At 30.6% G+C, this 17,046-nt stretch overlaps 1 protein-coding gene across 1 annotated transcript; it reads left to right on the top strand.

Moving 5' to 3' along the window:
* LOC116123246 (protein NIM1-INTERACTING 2-like) lies at positions 1-363 on the top strand. Its single transcript, XM_031409042.1, has one exon. It carries the CDS (start codon positions 1-3, stop codon positions 361-363), a length of 363 nt encoding a protein of 120 aa, XP_031264902.1.
* The last annotated feature ends 16,683 nt before the right edge of the window (positions 364-17,046 follow it).

The following is a 17,046-nucleotide window of genomic DNA, read 5'->3' as shown; positions in this document are numbered from 1 at the left end:
ATGAACGTAGAAAAAAGGAAACGGGGCGATAACGGAGAACAGGACGGGAAGTCGAACAGAACAAAGGGAAACGATGTTAACGGAGGGCTGACGGTGAAAGATGATGAGGTAGACGAGTTTTTCGCGATACTCAAGAGAATACAAGTGGCGGTTAAGTATTTCGAAAAGAGTAACGGCGGGAGGCGTAAGTTGACAGAGAAAGGATGGCGACCACGCTTCGAAGCCGAAGATTTCGACGGAGATAACGGTGTTAATAACAATGATAATGATGAGAATAATGGAGGCAAAACAGAGGAAGCTGCAGAAGAAAGTTCGGGTTTCGATCTGAACTCGGATCCTGCATCTACAATCGACAAACACTAACCTCTAATTAAAGGTTTCTAAATTGTATTATTATTAACGTTAATCATTTTCAATGACAATAAAACGTTTTCTTTCTCTTCTTTTTTTTTTTTTTTTTGCTTTATGTAAAGCATCTAATTAAAGAGAGAAAGGTGCAAAGAGATGAACTTTTCTCTGTAGATGGAATAAGTTGGTTCTTTCCTTTTTTTCTTTAATTTTATTATTATTTTATTTCTGTAATCTACGCAACAAACATGGTTAAAACCAGCAGGGTGGATCTAGGAATTTCACACGATAGGAAAAAAAAAAAAATATATTATAACCAGTCATATTCATGCAATTTTAATTTTTTCATTATGTTGACTTTTAACAAAAAGTTAGAAAATACAAACGAATATATTTAAAAAACACAAATTTTTTTTTGTAAAAATCAAACAATTTTTTTACAATTGTCTTAACGAATTTTTCATATTTTGAAAACGTTAGATAATTGTCTTATCGTCAATTGTATCAAATACATCTTTCTCAATATAGATGACCAAACAATCATTCATTCATTGATTTCTCGTTCGATTGTGTAATTGACTTTTTACAAAATTCATTGCAGAAAAAGTTTTTTCAACGATCGCAGTCGCAACTAGTAAAACTAATGCAAGTTTCACAAGCTTATACATCAATAGATACAAAATGTCTTTTTTAAACCGAACTAAATTCTTAGTCAAATCACAAATTCCTTCTAACTAAGCAAAATTCGGTTCTCAAATATCATTAACTCAAGTGCAAAAAAATCATACGGATAAAACTAGACAACAGATCAACTTATGCTTGTCAAAAGCAGAGAATAAATTACTTAGATCTAAACATATCATACAAAGAAGCAACTCAGTACTAACCTTAGTGAAACGAGTGTTAAATTCTTGAAGTTGCATATCTATCACTGTATAAAATAATTAAACTTGATAGTCATGCAAATTTGTCATGTGCTCAACTCTTTGTCGTGGCCGCCTTCGAATTGCAAACATATCATCCATATTCAAAATGGCAATATCATGATTTTGACAAAATAAAGAAACTTCACTCAACAAAGATTCTCATCCTTCATCTCTCAACAATTGTAACAATTATTTGGAGACTTTGACTAGGGCTATAACATTTACAATGTCTTGATCTTTTCTCTGCAATACTTGTAACAACTCATTAGTAATTGCCAATATACTCTTCATCATATGCAAGCTAAATGCAAAATCAAAGGAATAGGTTAAATCTAATAGATTTAGGGGTGAAATTGATTAGAGTTGAGTATCTGGTAAATCGAACTCAACTCGATCACTATAGTACCGAGTTCGAGTTTGAGTCTGATCAAGCTTTAGAAATCAAGTTCGAACTTGAATTCGATATTTGAAATTCAAAATCGAGTTTGAATTCGAGTTTGTATATTCGAGTTTTAATAATCGAGTTTGAGTTCGAACTCAATATCAAGCTCATCTAATAGAGGTGGATTTGCAAATTTTATAACTTTTAAATGACATTTGACCTCTGTTACTTTAAAAAACTGTTAACTTAACCATCGAGCTTGGAAATACTCGCGAACATATCGAGTCGAGTTCTACTCTATTAACTACTCGAATTTGACTCTACTAATGCGGAGTCGAGTTCGAGCCAACATCGAGTCGAGTTTGAGTGGCTCGAAAGCGGCTCGACTCGATTTTCACCCTTAAATAGATTACATGCTTCACCCATTTGTTCAAGATTTAAACTATCTTTTTCAATAACCTCAAACACATCCACCCATAGAGGATAACAAAATGATTAAGTTGATCAGCTTTCTATTGTAAAAATGCCTAGATTTCTCCCCTCAGTTATGTGCAAACCCAGCAGCTCTTATTCCTTTCATCTTCACTCCTAATAAAATTTTTTAAAACTAACAGATCCTCTTGCATAAAAATAAAAATTACAAAGAATATGTAATAAATATATTAGAATTAAAAACGGAGTTTTATAAAAACAAAATTCAAACTTACCTTAGGGGCTCGACTGTTCCATTCTCAAAATCTCAAAGATTTATAGGGGCAAAATTTAAATAAATATAAATATAAAATCTGAAGGTGCATTGGGTTCATTATTCTGATACTTTTTAGAATAGTATTTTGAAAAAAAAAGTAAAGTTTTATGGTTATTACAAGGTAGGATTTGAAAACTAACAAAAAAACCCCCTAGGTTTGTCAATTTACTAAATACCCTGTAATAAAATATTGAAATTAACAAAAAACACCCATACCCACCCATTAAATACTGATAGCCGGCCACCACTGTCGGAGGGTAGCCGTAGTCGCATATCGATACATGACTGGTTGGATCTAATCGGTCGTGCGCCAATATGGTCTTTTCCAACCAGATCCATCGTAGACATGGTCGGAAAAAGCCAGATCTAGTCGCATTTGGTGGTTAACGACAGCCAAAGATATGGCTGTCATTGACGACTAGCTACGACCAAAGATATGGTTATCAACGGCCAAATCTTTGGTTGTAGATCTTACCTTTTTTAGTCAGATCTACGATGGATCTGGCCGAAAAAGGCTAGATCGGCGCACTATCGACCAGATTCAGCCGGTAGTGCATCATTATACCAGATTTCGACCACCTTCCGATGATAGTGGCTGGAATCTGGTAAATGTGAGTAGGTGGGGTGTTTTTGTCAATTTCTAAACTTTTTTTTTTTTTTTTGGTGTTTAGTTAAATTAACAAACCGGCCAGCTCCAACCAGTAGTGCACCATTATACCAGATTCTAATCACCTTCCGATGGTAGTGATCGGAATCTGGTAAATGTGAGTGGGTGGGGTGTTTTTGTCAATTTCTAAATCTTTTTTTTTTTTTTAGCTAAATTAACAAACCTATGGGGTTTAAAATAATTGAATAAAATATAATAGTTTTTTCATAATAGGAAAATAAATATGTATTTTGGGTAGGATCCTGAATATTTTTTAAAAACTTTAGTAGTTTAGTGGGGGCATGGTCCCCACTCATCATTCATTAAATACATCCCTAGAAAAAACTAGAACGTTTCTCATTAGCAAAGGATTATTTATTTGGTTAATCTCATTGATATTTATTAGTCATCCTCTGCATAACAATCAACGCAGAGAATTCCACTTAGTACAATGCAAAAGGTCTTTGTTTATATTATTATTGTGTGTGTCATGGTCATAAATTTCAGAAAAGAAATGGTGGGTCAATGAATTAGGTCTGTTCGTTCGAGTCTTCGAATCTTACATTTTTTTTATATCAAATGTTGCATCAACTAACTCGTGGTAAGTAACAGTATGGTGTAAGCGTTAAACTTTAAAATAGATTGCAATTCATTTTATTCAAAGATTATAAATTCTCACACATGGATTTTAAATGTTGACTTAAAATTAATAAATTTGGACCTTTAACTCATGGCATGGGGCAAGAGTTGAGAATTAACAACATTCTTTACATAAATCCTCAAAAGCCTCCCATGTAGTTTCTCGTTTCCTGAAATACCCCCCTTTACACACCGTTTCATGACACTGTAACGTCAGAAGCTCATGGGCAAATGGGTCAATTCCGTATTTTCTATTATTTTATATTTAAGTAATTGGAGACAAAAACGTAAGGAATTTAACCATTATCTCTGATTTAGGGATTTAATCATCAAATCCCCAAATCTAGCCGAAACCCCCAGGAGTCCTTACCAAATTTCTTTCCAGATTTTCTATACAGATTCACTGTTCTGGTAACTACATAATTTATCCATCTTATGTGATTTAAATATAATTCTATCTGACCATGGCTGTAGCTTCATGAGAGAAAGGAAATGTTTCAGCAATTATAATATTGTTATTCCAAAATTATGCATGGTGAACCACCACCCCTTGTGGCCTGATGGAGTGAAGGATGGATTGAGGAGTTAAAAGACTAAGAGTTGTAGCAGGGGCAAGGGTGGCCACCAATTACCATTCCCAAAAAAGTTATGCAGGGTGTGGGTGGGCCTAGTTGGCAAGCTGTTAGGACAGTGGGTACAAGCATCAGAAGCGTACCAAGGTTGTCCCATGTACAAACACAGGTAATGAAAGTTTTTATGTAATCATGAACATATTTATATTTACAAATTCTTAGAACAGCAAACCTTTCAATTTATACAAAAATCTATTGCAGGTCCTCAAAGAAAAAAACCAAATGCAGAGTGAGAATATTCAAGTAAGGGTGATCCAAACTGCTGGCAATGGGAGAAAGGTATTCGATTGCTTCCCTATTTCCGATTTACTTCAATCTGACTTGGTTTTTTACAGTAATATGGGTATTTGTCATTTGTTTAAAACCAGGGAAATTCCAAGATGCTGAAGGAAGTTCGAAGTATTGTTGATGCAGAAGCTAGCAAAGGGAAGAAGACAGTTTAGGTAAGTTCTTAGGCTTTATAGAAGTACAACTTGAATGGATTGTCATTGGACTCAAATATTACCATTGCATAATATTGTTATTAATCTATATCATTTATTGCTGCGCCATAATCATGGTTCCTTATTTGAGAATAGTATGACAAATTCAAGTGGTCCAAATAAGAAGATAGAGGCGTCAACTAAGAGCAAAAATAATTCCCGTTATAAAAGGGAGTTGAAATTGAAGGTGGTGGTCCAATCCAATTACTACAATAAAAAACTCCAATTTCATGCACATACAGTAGAGCGAAAGGATAGGAAAGCGAAAAGTCTAATCTTTGGACCAGACTGAAAAGCTAGCCATTTTGTTTTGTGGAAAACTCAAAATCGAATGAGACTCTTTCTTCTAACTTTCGGCATTTCCTTAGCGGCATGCGTCTCAGCCTATATTTTCGTTATCTAACCTTTATCATCCTATTTTTTTCAGGAATTCCAAGTGCTTAACCTGATTCGCAATACTCTTCCCTTCCACAAATCTTTCTTCATTCTGCAGTGTATTAGATAGGCTATTCAATTAAATTCCGAGACAAATTGATGCCATCCCAATTAACCAGCGGAATATATATGTATATAAACATATAAACATTTCCAACAAATCTAGTATTTGGCACTCAGAATACATTCATTTAACACTGACTTGATTTATGGGTTTGCACTTACTGAAATATGTAACAACGTCTGTATATACTCTACTTTGCAGATGGCGAAAGCCCATAAACTTCAAATGCTGATATATGCGTGGCAACAGTGTGCAGTATAGATAGAATAGTAAATGGGCTAAAGAGCCCAATAAAAAAGTGGGTATTTAAGAAAGAATTTCGAATTCAAGCCCAAACCATTGCTTTTAACACAAAACCAGAAAAAGAAAAAGAGCATCTCTATCCTCCAATCTCCATTGTAAAGTTTGATTAATTTAAGATGTAAAAGATTATTTGTAAGCATATCATTAACCTGAGATGCACTGTCAAGCCAAAATATTAGTTTTTTGCCTGTTCTATAACAGGTCCTATTACTTATAATTTTTAAAATCCTTACCAATGGGAGTTTTCTTTCTTAACATGTATCTGAAAGGTACAAAATAAAAAATAAAATCGAAATATGTCAACTCAGGGTCCTAGATGATTAATTGAAATGCACACAAGTTGGTTCGGACACTCTTGATCACAGAAAAAGAGAGAGAGAGAGAGAGAGAGAGAAGAGTGTTATTTGTTTCAACATGCACTCTTATTTTCAATTCCATAAAAATATAGTTTGTGATAAAGACAAAACATGAAACTAAAATCAAGTTGTGTAATCAAAATCACCTGATTAGGTCTTCAATTAGTGTGTTTCTGGACAACAAATCAAAGTAATCAACAGTTCTTCCAAGGCGGCTACTTTGAAATTTAAGGAGAAATTATGCCCGTTAATTTTATATTACAAAAATTGTTTTTATACGGTGCATATTACAGGTATTATTATGATACTGATTTAACTAATCCCTTCAAATTGACATGGCTATCTTGTGGGTCATTAACTGGTCTGTAATAATTTCTACAAAAAAAAGCACAAGGTCGAATTCTCATCATGTCAGATGGAAATCTTGGCATATATGCAAGTTGTTGTCGTCTCATAAAGTAAAGATAAATTCATGGTCTCAGAATTTTGCGTGATATTATGGCAATATTTATATGATGGCAATTAAGATAAATCTGTTCGACAATTATGTCGATATTTATTAGATTTATACGATTTTTAAGATGTTGGAACGTTAATACAGAGACACACAAATTATTTATAACAGTGGAAACAAAATATCGATAAATCTAATAATTAAATAAAAAATGTTTAATTTTTTTTACTTACAATGGCCTTACTCTTAATTAAAAACAACACGAAATCAATTATAGAGATGACCTTTTGGGTACAAAAAGAAGGAACAAATATGTTGATTTAATATTTCGTAAGTGATAAGGAAAATCATTTGGAGTTTTTATGTTTTGTGAATATAGAGACTGAAAAAGTATCTACTATACTTGTAATTTAAAATTTTCAAACTAGTAAGTGAAATCTAATAATATTTGGTTATTTTAATTAATTTATAAAATACTTCTCTCAAACATAATCTAAAACTCTAATAAAAGGAATCTAAAATTATTAACACCATTAACTACACCATATAATTGCTAATATAAATTTGCAGTGGCCAGTGAATTGATCTTGTTGTTAAATCTAATCTTTAATTTAAAAAATAGGATATTGTAAGCTGGGATAGTTAAGGTCCCTTCACTTAATCATACTTCTTAATGTTATTTTATTCTTCGAATGAAACTTTTTCGTATACAAGAATATTATTATATATAAATCCAAAATAATGATATATAATAATGTATTGATTAATCCAAAAGAAGAAAAATTCAAAAGTTACATCTGAAACTATCCGTGATTAATTTCATTCTACGTAAAGTCCAAACCAACCTCCTTTGCTGGTTTCGTAAATATGATTCAATTAAATTAAAAAAAATAAAATAAAATAAAGAATTGATGATTGAAACTATGAGGGATTCTTTTTCGTCTTATACTATACCTCAACAGATTGCAAGTGGGAATCAATTGATTAATTACTGAAGGCTTATAAGTTGTAACATCCCAAACGAAACTTTATTTGAATTGGATAGATTAACCGATCCACCATTATCCTGTTTTATCTATCAACGATCTGATTGCCCATCGATTTAAAATCTTTGTCTTCTTCGATCGAGAAATCCCACTACTAAATTACAAAAACATTCTACCTTTTTTAGTCAAATTATGAGATTTGTAATATGATAAGACAAAGAAATGATGTAAATTAATTAAAGTAAGTGTTAATAATGATTATGTTTAGAAGTTAATTATAAGCAAATCCAAAATGAAGCACAAACGTTAACACACCGACAGAATTGAAGTAATTTACGTAACAAGACAATATTTGGATAAGTTGTCCGAAGGTTTATGTCATGTGAAATTGGTGTTTAAACTTTTTCTTTGAAATGCAGCTAGTGGATGGATGGAGTGTGTTTGTCTTTAATATTTTATGTCTGATTGATAGAGTTAGGCCATCTCCCATTTTAGGTTCCACGTTTATTTTTGAAGGGATTGTAACTTCAACCTATTTCTACACGTTTCTTACAAAAAAAGAACAATCAAGCATGGACGAAACCAATTCAATTATGAAATCCCATTCTTTTTATTTTTTGTTTTAAATGGATTATTTTTTTTTTTCACTTTAGTTAGATTAAATTTATTCATGACATAAGAATCCTGTTAGTTTTTAATTGATTTATAAAAAAATAAAATAAAAAAATCAGAAACAGAAAATTCATTGTAAATCTTCTTTTAAATGGACATAAGTCTCGTTAAATTTCATAACATCTATCTTAACCTTCAGATGCGTTTGTTTGTAGGGATAACAGTGGCGGATCCAATAATAACTTGTGGGGACTTGAGTCCCCACTCAACTTTTGAAAAAAAGTCCACATCTTATATTTATTTAAATTTTACACTCATAGAATTATGAGATTTTGAAACAGCCCCCACGGTTAGTTTGGATTTATTTTTGTAAAACCCTATTTTTAATCCTAGTATATTATTTCATATTTTTGTGATTTTTATTTTTATGCAAGAGGATTTGTTAGTTTTTAAAAGTTTTTTAGGGGTGAAAATGAAAGGAATAAAAACTGTTGGGTTTTATATAACTGAGGGGAGAATCTGGGCATTTTTATATCAAAGCTAATGTGGCGAGGTCATGGTGAGAATAAGAGAATCTTGGACAGTTTCGTAATTCAAAGAAGTTGTTTTATATATAAATTGGGTGTTTGTCAAATTTTTACAAAAATGTGTTTTTTTTTTCAAATATTTATTGTATTTATAACTTTTCATTGAAGCTCATTGTAATGAAAAAAAAAAAAAAATGTGTAGTTAGATTGGTTTTAATTTTTTTTTTTTTTTTTTGTTTAATTTTGCCCCCATTGAGGGAAATCCTAGATCCGCCACTGGGGATAAGACACAACTAATAAGATAATAAGAATAACTACTAAAAATGAAATATATTAATAATTCAACAAATTAAATAACAAAATATTTAAATGATCAATTTTAATATATACAGAAGAAGAGTCTTTAAAAAAAAAAAACCAAAAAATTAATTAATATTAATAAAATTTTCAGTTTATATATATATAAATAGAATATGTACTTCATGACTTACAAAAAACTAAACAGTTGATTAAATAAAAAAAATAAACAATAGTGTTATAATAAATCATATTGAGCTTGAGCAACACTTTTATTTTAAAGTGTTACATATACACTAATACACCAACCTTTAGAACTAATTATTTCATATTAAGAGTTGTATTAATAATGTGAGGAATATATATATATATATATATATATATATATATATATATATAATTTGATAAATCACAATATTACGAGACTTTAAATTAATAAATAATTAAAACAAATTAAATAAATGACGTGGGAAACATGTTAGTTTGCATATTAGATGGCATTACTATGATTGTTTAACTTTTAAAAATAAAAAACAAAAACACTTTAATTGCTCCAATAGGTCATTTTAATAACTATAATTTCAAAGTTACTTTTAAAGTCACACAATTAAAAATTTAATAACAATAAAAAGTTTGATTTTATTTATTGATAACTAAAAACCAATAATTTCTTGATAAAATTCTCCTCACCTCCAAAAAGAAAATAATGTTAGTGTAAGATTTTTATTATTTTTTTTAATAAGGTGCATGTGCACCCAAAAATTTACTTGGTTTTGTAAAAAAAAAAAATATAGCCCAATCTAAGAAATATTCTAACTATGCCTCTAGATAGGCTATTATTATAATAACATTATTTCTTAATGATACTACTTTATTTTCAATTGAATTAAGTAAAGGAGATTAGAATATAGGTGGGAACATAAATTGAACTAACAATATAGTGGGTGCAACCCTCATCTAATTTAAAGGTCAAAAGTGGAATCCATAGTTAACAATCTACATGGGTCAAACCAACGTGATTTTCACAATTTTATTCTTCTAAACGTATTTCATTCTTTTTCATTTCTCCAAACGTATATCTTTAGACATATTCGTACAATTTGAATGGGCAACATATGAAGCATCCACTATGTTGTTTCACCAATTTCAACATTATCGAAATACCCCAAGAATAAGAAACGTTTAACCATATTGAGGTATATTAACAAAAGGGATGCCAAACAAGTCAACAATGGAATATAGGGAAAAAAGCAATGTGTGTACAATGGATTTGTAGAAGCTAGAAATTTTCAATAGTCAAGAAGGTTATTAGAGTCAAGTCATCTCCATTAGAAGAAGAACAAGATATTAGAAGTTGCTTTCAAGGAGGGCACATAATGGCCACCACAAAAACCCTTTTTGAACTAGGACAAAGTATTCTCCGAAGTTGGAAATAAAAAAAAATATTTCCTATTGCCTTGAAAGCTAAGCAAATCATGCTAAAATGTGAATATATCATATTTATACATATATTATGGTGCATTCCACCATTGAATGGTTATGTGGGCCATTTCACCACAAAAATAAAAATATTCCATTACAATTAATCAATTGTAGAAACATTGCATTACCTCATAATATATGCTTTTGTTTATATATTTTAAATTGAGTAATGCATTTTACACCACCATTACATTATTTTTATATATCATTATTTTACTATAATTATTTTATTATATTAAAAATTTAAATAATTAAAATTATATGGATGGGGTATGCCACATCATAGTGTAATAAAAATGGTATAATGGATGGTGTAAAGTAATTATTCTTTAAATTTTTAAGTATACCAATTTATAGATGAATAATCTAGGGGATTAGTTTGACAGTTAAAGAAGTTTTCTTCTTTGAGTTTTTGGGTTAATTTTGAGGTCACCTAGATAAGTTGTTAATAGATGTAAAGATTAATTGAACTTCACATAAATGATCTGAATACCTAATTATAAAAAAATAAATTATAAACTAATAAACAGTAGTGTGGTAGTAGGGATGATACTAGACCTGACTTAGCAATTTGGAATAGTGAATCTTGAGAGGTGGTTGATGATAAGGATGAGAAATTTTCTTGAAATGGAAGAATCAATAAAGATTGTCTCCCAAAACGAGGAATTATGAACCATAAATAATTTTAAAATTGTAAAGTGAAATTGGAAATTTTCTTTCTTTGTGGTGTGTGTAAACGTGTTAAGGAGGCAATCACTCATAATAGAAGAAGTGGTCCTTACTCCATACAATTCGTATCTAAATTTATTATTTTTTAAAGTAAGCATTTGCTTAGTCGTTTTTGCCAGTTTTTTTTGACAATGAATAGCTGAAAAGACTCACTAACCAACCAATTTAGCTGAAAATCAAATCAAATTAAAAATAAAAGTTGGTGGTGAAGAGACACATGTAACATCTCTTCTGGCACATTCTTTTTTTTTTTATTCAAAATGTTGATTTAGTTCATGAGCACCTAATTAGTCTTCAAAATCTTAAAATTAACAGATATATAAGTTTTTAAGACTATCTCTTATTATTAATCTTAAGATCAAAAAAGTGTATTAAATTTGTTTTTTTTTTTCTAATACCAAATGAAAAAAAAAAAAAAACCAAACATATTTTCTATAGCTTAATATGATTGATTGGATTTTAAAATTAATGAAAGTTAATATTTCAATTTAAAATAGAATATAATATTGAAAGAAAATGCTGAATAGTAATTTAATTAAGCAAATTAAACGAATCTAGAAAGAAAAAATGAACAACATCACTGGCTCGAGGTCTTTTGCTGGTCAAACTGTCTAACAGTTTGGGCAAAATGTACATACCAAATATTAAATAAATGTGATAATCATGTGTACCTAGGGATAATAATAAATTGTAATTTTTCATTACAGCTGCCAACAAGAAACTCCCCCATTTCAAAACTTAATAAAATAATTCTGATACCGCAGCACGTATGTCGCATGCACTGACCATGATGATCATCATCATCCAGTTTGATCAGTAAGCCGAATCTTTTGTCTATTGTGAGATAGATTCTACTTGATCGCTATTGCCGGCGTTCACTTTTTCATTTGTCTCTCTCTTTCAATTTTTTTTTTTGTATTTTCTTTCTCCATCATGAGTCAGGATCATCTCGCCCTAGATGCACTGCCTGCTCTGTATTATTTACCTTTATTTTCTTTGTCAAATTCCAAAAAAAAAAAAAATTAATTAATTATTTTTTAACGTTTGGAAATGAGTCAAAAACAAAGCACGTCTGTTGGAATGGACGTATTCAATAGGTTTGATTGAATCATCAGATCGATTACACTAGTTCAATTCAACACACATCTTACGTTAGATTTTATTTATAATTACTATTACAACTTCAAAGTTTGTTTCTTAATTATCCTGACCTCAGATTTATTCTTTCAAAACAGGTTGCTTCTCTTTTTGTTTCCAAGACATGTAGAAAACAAAAAACTAATTAAAATTATATAAAACGAAATGCTGTCTGACAGCCTGAAAATTATTAAATAATAGAACCGAAACCACTGAGGCACTGACCATTCTGATTTTGACCTAGCCAGAAGATGTGGTCCGAATTTGACATTCAGATAAGGTGCTGTTTGGTACTATAGAGTAGATCTTATCTGTTTCTTACTTATTAGGAATACATCTAACCTAACCAAATTCAATTAATTAGCAATTTTTAATCAGTAATCAAATTTTCACACCTTTTGAACATAAATTTATAGAGTTGACACGTTCCCCACACAATGAGACTCTATAAAGAATCCACTATGCAAGCATCACTCTCGATAGTACACCTCGTGAATCGCACGTTGGATCTCTTACCGAAGTACGGCCATATATAAAATCCGTATATCATATTTCAATTCACAGGAAGATATACAATGTATCAAACACCTTTGAGCTTACAATGAGACATCACTTTACTCAGCCGCTGGATCTGCACCGTGGTTTCTTATTGACACGGATTGATGCGAAAGGTGGGAATGGACGCGTGTGATGATAATGGAATAGTACGATCCAGACAGCACGAAACTCCTCGTGAAAAGTAAAAAGCACGGCATGGATGACATACACCAAACTATCTGCTGTATCATGTGAATGCTTTTAACATCCCACTTGAACAGGTGGACCCACTTTGGAAAACGTATCAATCTTTCTAGATACCTTATTAAATATATACGAAATTTTTTGGTATTGAAGATAAGAAACATGAAAAGATGACACGTGGAAACGTGCAAGGAAGGGCAAGTCAGTTTGACAGATTTGATTTTCGAGGAACGGCTAAGAGCTGACGCGGCGCCCAACTTGACCGTGAACTTACCGGCAGCGTGACGTTAGACTTGGATTTGATAGGTAATCAATTCATATTTGTAGTGGTCATTGCTTCTGGAATGCGTCGGCGCGCAATTTAAAAGCCTGATAAATCTGGTGTAACTGGCTTTGACAAGTAAAATCTTGGATAAGAATAGGACAGACAAAATCACATGCGCGCGCGCGTATATATATAAAATACAAAATTATAATTTAATAAAATTATAGTTATCAAAATTATAGTTTTGATGTTTTATTTTATATGTTTTAATAATATAATATTAAAATTTTAATTCATATTTTAGTAATATTAAGGTTTTAATTTGATATTTTAATTGTCTACTTTTAAAACAGATAAAATATTATTTCTTAGAATCAGTAAAAATAAGTGTCATTAATGAAACTGTAAATACATTAATACATGGTCAATTGATATGAAGCCATAGACAATTATCATAGTTTTAAGCGCTACAAAATTAGGACCACCAATGTCAATGAATTGTAAGTTATAAATAAAGTAGATGAGGAGAATAAAAGAGTCACTCTATAATTGAGTGATCAAATTTGACAACTTTACTACATTAATTGAATGGATATTAATATCTTTTTCAATTATTCAAATGAGTAACAAATCGTGTATGTTTTAATCAAAAGAAAAATCATTGTTATAATTAGACAATAAGAGAAAGGAAATAATCCCAAAGATAATAGTATGGAAATATAAAAAGTTTTGTGTCATGAAGCTCTAAATATGCTTGAGGAACTAAAATATTTTGGCTATTAACGCTAGAAAAGAAAAGAAAAGAAAAAGGCAAAGTCTCATATATATTCTTAACAATAATACTATATTTGCAAAATTTCTATATAAAGTGAAGTGACAAAATATAAATGAAAGAGTGAATATAATGAACTCAGTCCTCTATTTATTTTTTTGTTACATTTCTTTGTCTTAACATCTTTGTAATTATAACATTACTCTGTTCTTAAATAGTAGGATGAAATTGAAGATAGAGTTTGATTTTACTTAACGTTCCTAAGGGTACAACTTTATAATTAAAAAACTGTAATTTTTTGTATGTAACATTAATGCCTCTTATTCTTTCCATATAAATATTATTTTCTAGGTAATGTGGAACGATTTTTCCGAAGGTATACAGGAAATATTATTTGGATCTAGAAGTTTTAAATAGTAAAAAGATCTTGTGTACATCCCTTTAAATTTTAATAAAAAATATTTTAAAAATTAATAATGACAATTTAAAATTAATGAAAGTTAATATTTCAATTTAAAATAGAATATAATATTGAAAGAAAATGCTGAATAGTAATTTAATTAAGCAAATTAAACGAATCTAGAAAGAAAAAATGAACAACATCACTGGCTCGAGGTCTTTTGCTGGTCAAACTGTCTAACAGTTTGGGCAAAATGTACATACCAAATATTAAATAAATGTGATAATCATGTGTACCTAGGGATAATAATAAATTGTAATTTTTCATTACAGCTGCCAACAAGAAACTCCCCCATTTCAAAACTTAATAAAATAATTCTGATATCGCAGCACGTATGTCGCATGCACTGACCATGATGATCATCATCATCCAGTTTGATCAGTAAGCCGAATCTTTTGTCTATTGTGAGATAGATTCTACTTGATCGCTATTGCCGGCGTTCACTTTTTCATTTGTCTCTCTCTTTCGTTTTTTTGTATTTTCTTTCTCCATCATGAGTCAGGATCATCTCGCCCTAGATGCACTGCCTGCTCTGTATTATTTACCTTTATTTTCTTGGTCAAATTCCAAAAAAAAAAAATTTTAATTAATTATTTTTTAACGTTTGGAAATGAGTCAAAAACTAAGCACGTCTGTTGGAATGGACGTATTCAATAGGTTTTGATTGAATCATCAGATCGATTACACTAGTTCAATTCAACACACATCTTACGTTAGATTTTATTTATAATTATTATTACAACTTCAAAGTTTGTTTCTTAATTATCCTGACCTCAGATTTATTCTTTCAAAACAGGTTGCTTCTCCTTTTGTTTCCAAGACATGTAGAAAACAAAAAACTAATTAAAATTATATAAAACGAAATGCTGTCTGACAGCCTGAAAATTATTAAATAATAGAACCGAAACCACTGAGGCACTGACCATTCTGATTTTGACCTAGCCAGAAGATGTGGTCCGAATTTGACATTCAGATAAGGTGCTGTTTGGTACTATAGAGTAGATCTTATCTGTTTCTTACTTATTAGGAATACATCTAACCTAACCAAATTCAATTAATTAGCAATTTTTAATCAGTAATCAAATTTTCACACCTTTTGAACATAAATTTATAGAGTTGACACGTTCCCCACACAATGAGACTCTATAAAGAATCCACTATGCAAGCATCACTCTCGATAGTACACCTCGTGAATCGCACGTTGGATCTCTTACCGAAGTACGGCCATATATAAAATCCGTATATCATATTTCAATTCACAGGACGATATACAATGTATCAAACACCTTTGAGCTTACAATGAGACATCACTTTACTCAGCCGCTGGATCTGCACCGTGGTTTCTTATTGACACGGATTGATGCGAAAGGTGGGAATGGACGCGTGTGATGATAATGGAATAGTACGATCCAGACAGCACGAAACTCCTCGTGAAAAGTAAAAAGCACGGCATGGATGACATACACCAAACTATCTGCTGTATCATGTGATTGCTTTTAACATCCCACTTGAACAGGTGGACCCACTTTGGAAAACGTATCAATCTTTCTAGATACCTTATTAAATATATACGAATTTTTTTAGTATTGAAGATAAGAAACATGAAAAGATGACACGTGGAAACGTGCAAGGAAGGGCAAGTCAGTTTGACAGATTTGATTTTCGAGGAACGGCTAAGAGCTGACGCGGCGCTCAACTTGACCGTGAACTTACCGGCAGCGTGACGTTAGACTTGGATTTGATAGGTAATCAATGCATATTTGTATTGGTCATTGCTTCTGGAATGCGTCGGCGCGCCAATTAAAAGCCTGATAAATTTGGTGTAACTGGCTTTGACAAGTAAAATCTTTGATAAGAATAGGACACTGCTGGACAAAATCACATGCGCGCGCATATATATATAATTTTATTACTATTATTATTATACAAAATTATAATTTAATAAAAATATACTTCCAAAAATTATAATTTTTATTTTATTTTATAATTCACGTTTTAGTAATACAATATTATTTTAGTAACATTATGATTTTAATTCGGTGCTTCAATTGTCTACTTTTAAAACGGATAAAAGATCGTTTCTTAGAATCAGTAAAAATAAGTATCATTGATGGAACTGTAAATATAGTTTATATATGGTCAATTGATATGAAGCCATAGACAATTGTCATGATTTTAAACGCTGCAAAATTAGGACCACCAATATCAATGGATTGTAAGTTACAAATGAAGTAGATAAAGAGAATAAAAGAGTCACTATAGAATTGAGTGATCAGATTCGATAACTTTATTATACTAATCGAATGGATATTAATGTCTTCTTCAATTATCCAAATGAGTAACAAATAGTGTATGTTTTAACCAAAAGAGAAATCATTGTTATAATTAGACAATAAGAGAAAGCTCAAAGATAATAGTACGGAAATACAAAAAGTCTTGTGTCATGAAGCTCTAAGCATGCTTGAGAAACGAAAATATTTTGGCTATTAACACTAGAAAATAAAAGAAAAGCAACTCTCATATATATTCTTAACAATAATATTATACTTATAAAAATTTCCATACAAAGTGAGGTGACAAAAAATAAATAGAAAAGTAAAACAAAAAGTCAAATTCATTATAT

Source organism: Pistacia vera, unplaced genomic scaffold (genome assembly GCF_008641045.1).
Source record: "Pistacia vera cultivar Batoury unplaced genomic scaffold, PisVer_v2 Contig1406, whole genome shotgun sequence".
Lineage (NCBI taxonomy): Eukaryota > Viridiplantae > Streptophyta > Magnoliopsida > Sapindales > Anacardiaceae > Pistacia > Pistacia vera.
Note: the sequence above shows the minus strand (reverse complement) of the source record. Positions and strands in the feature narration are given on the sequence as shown.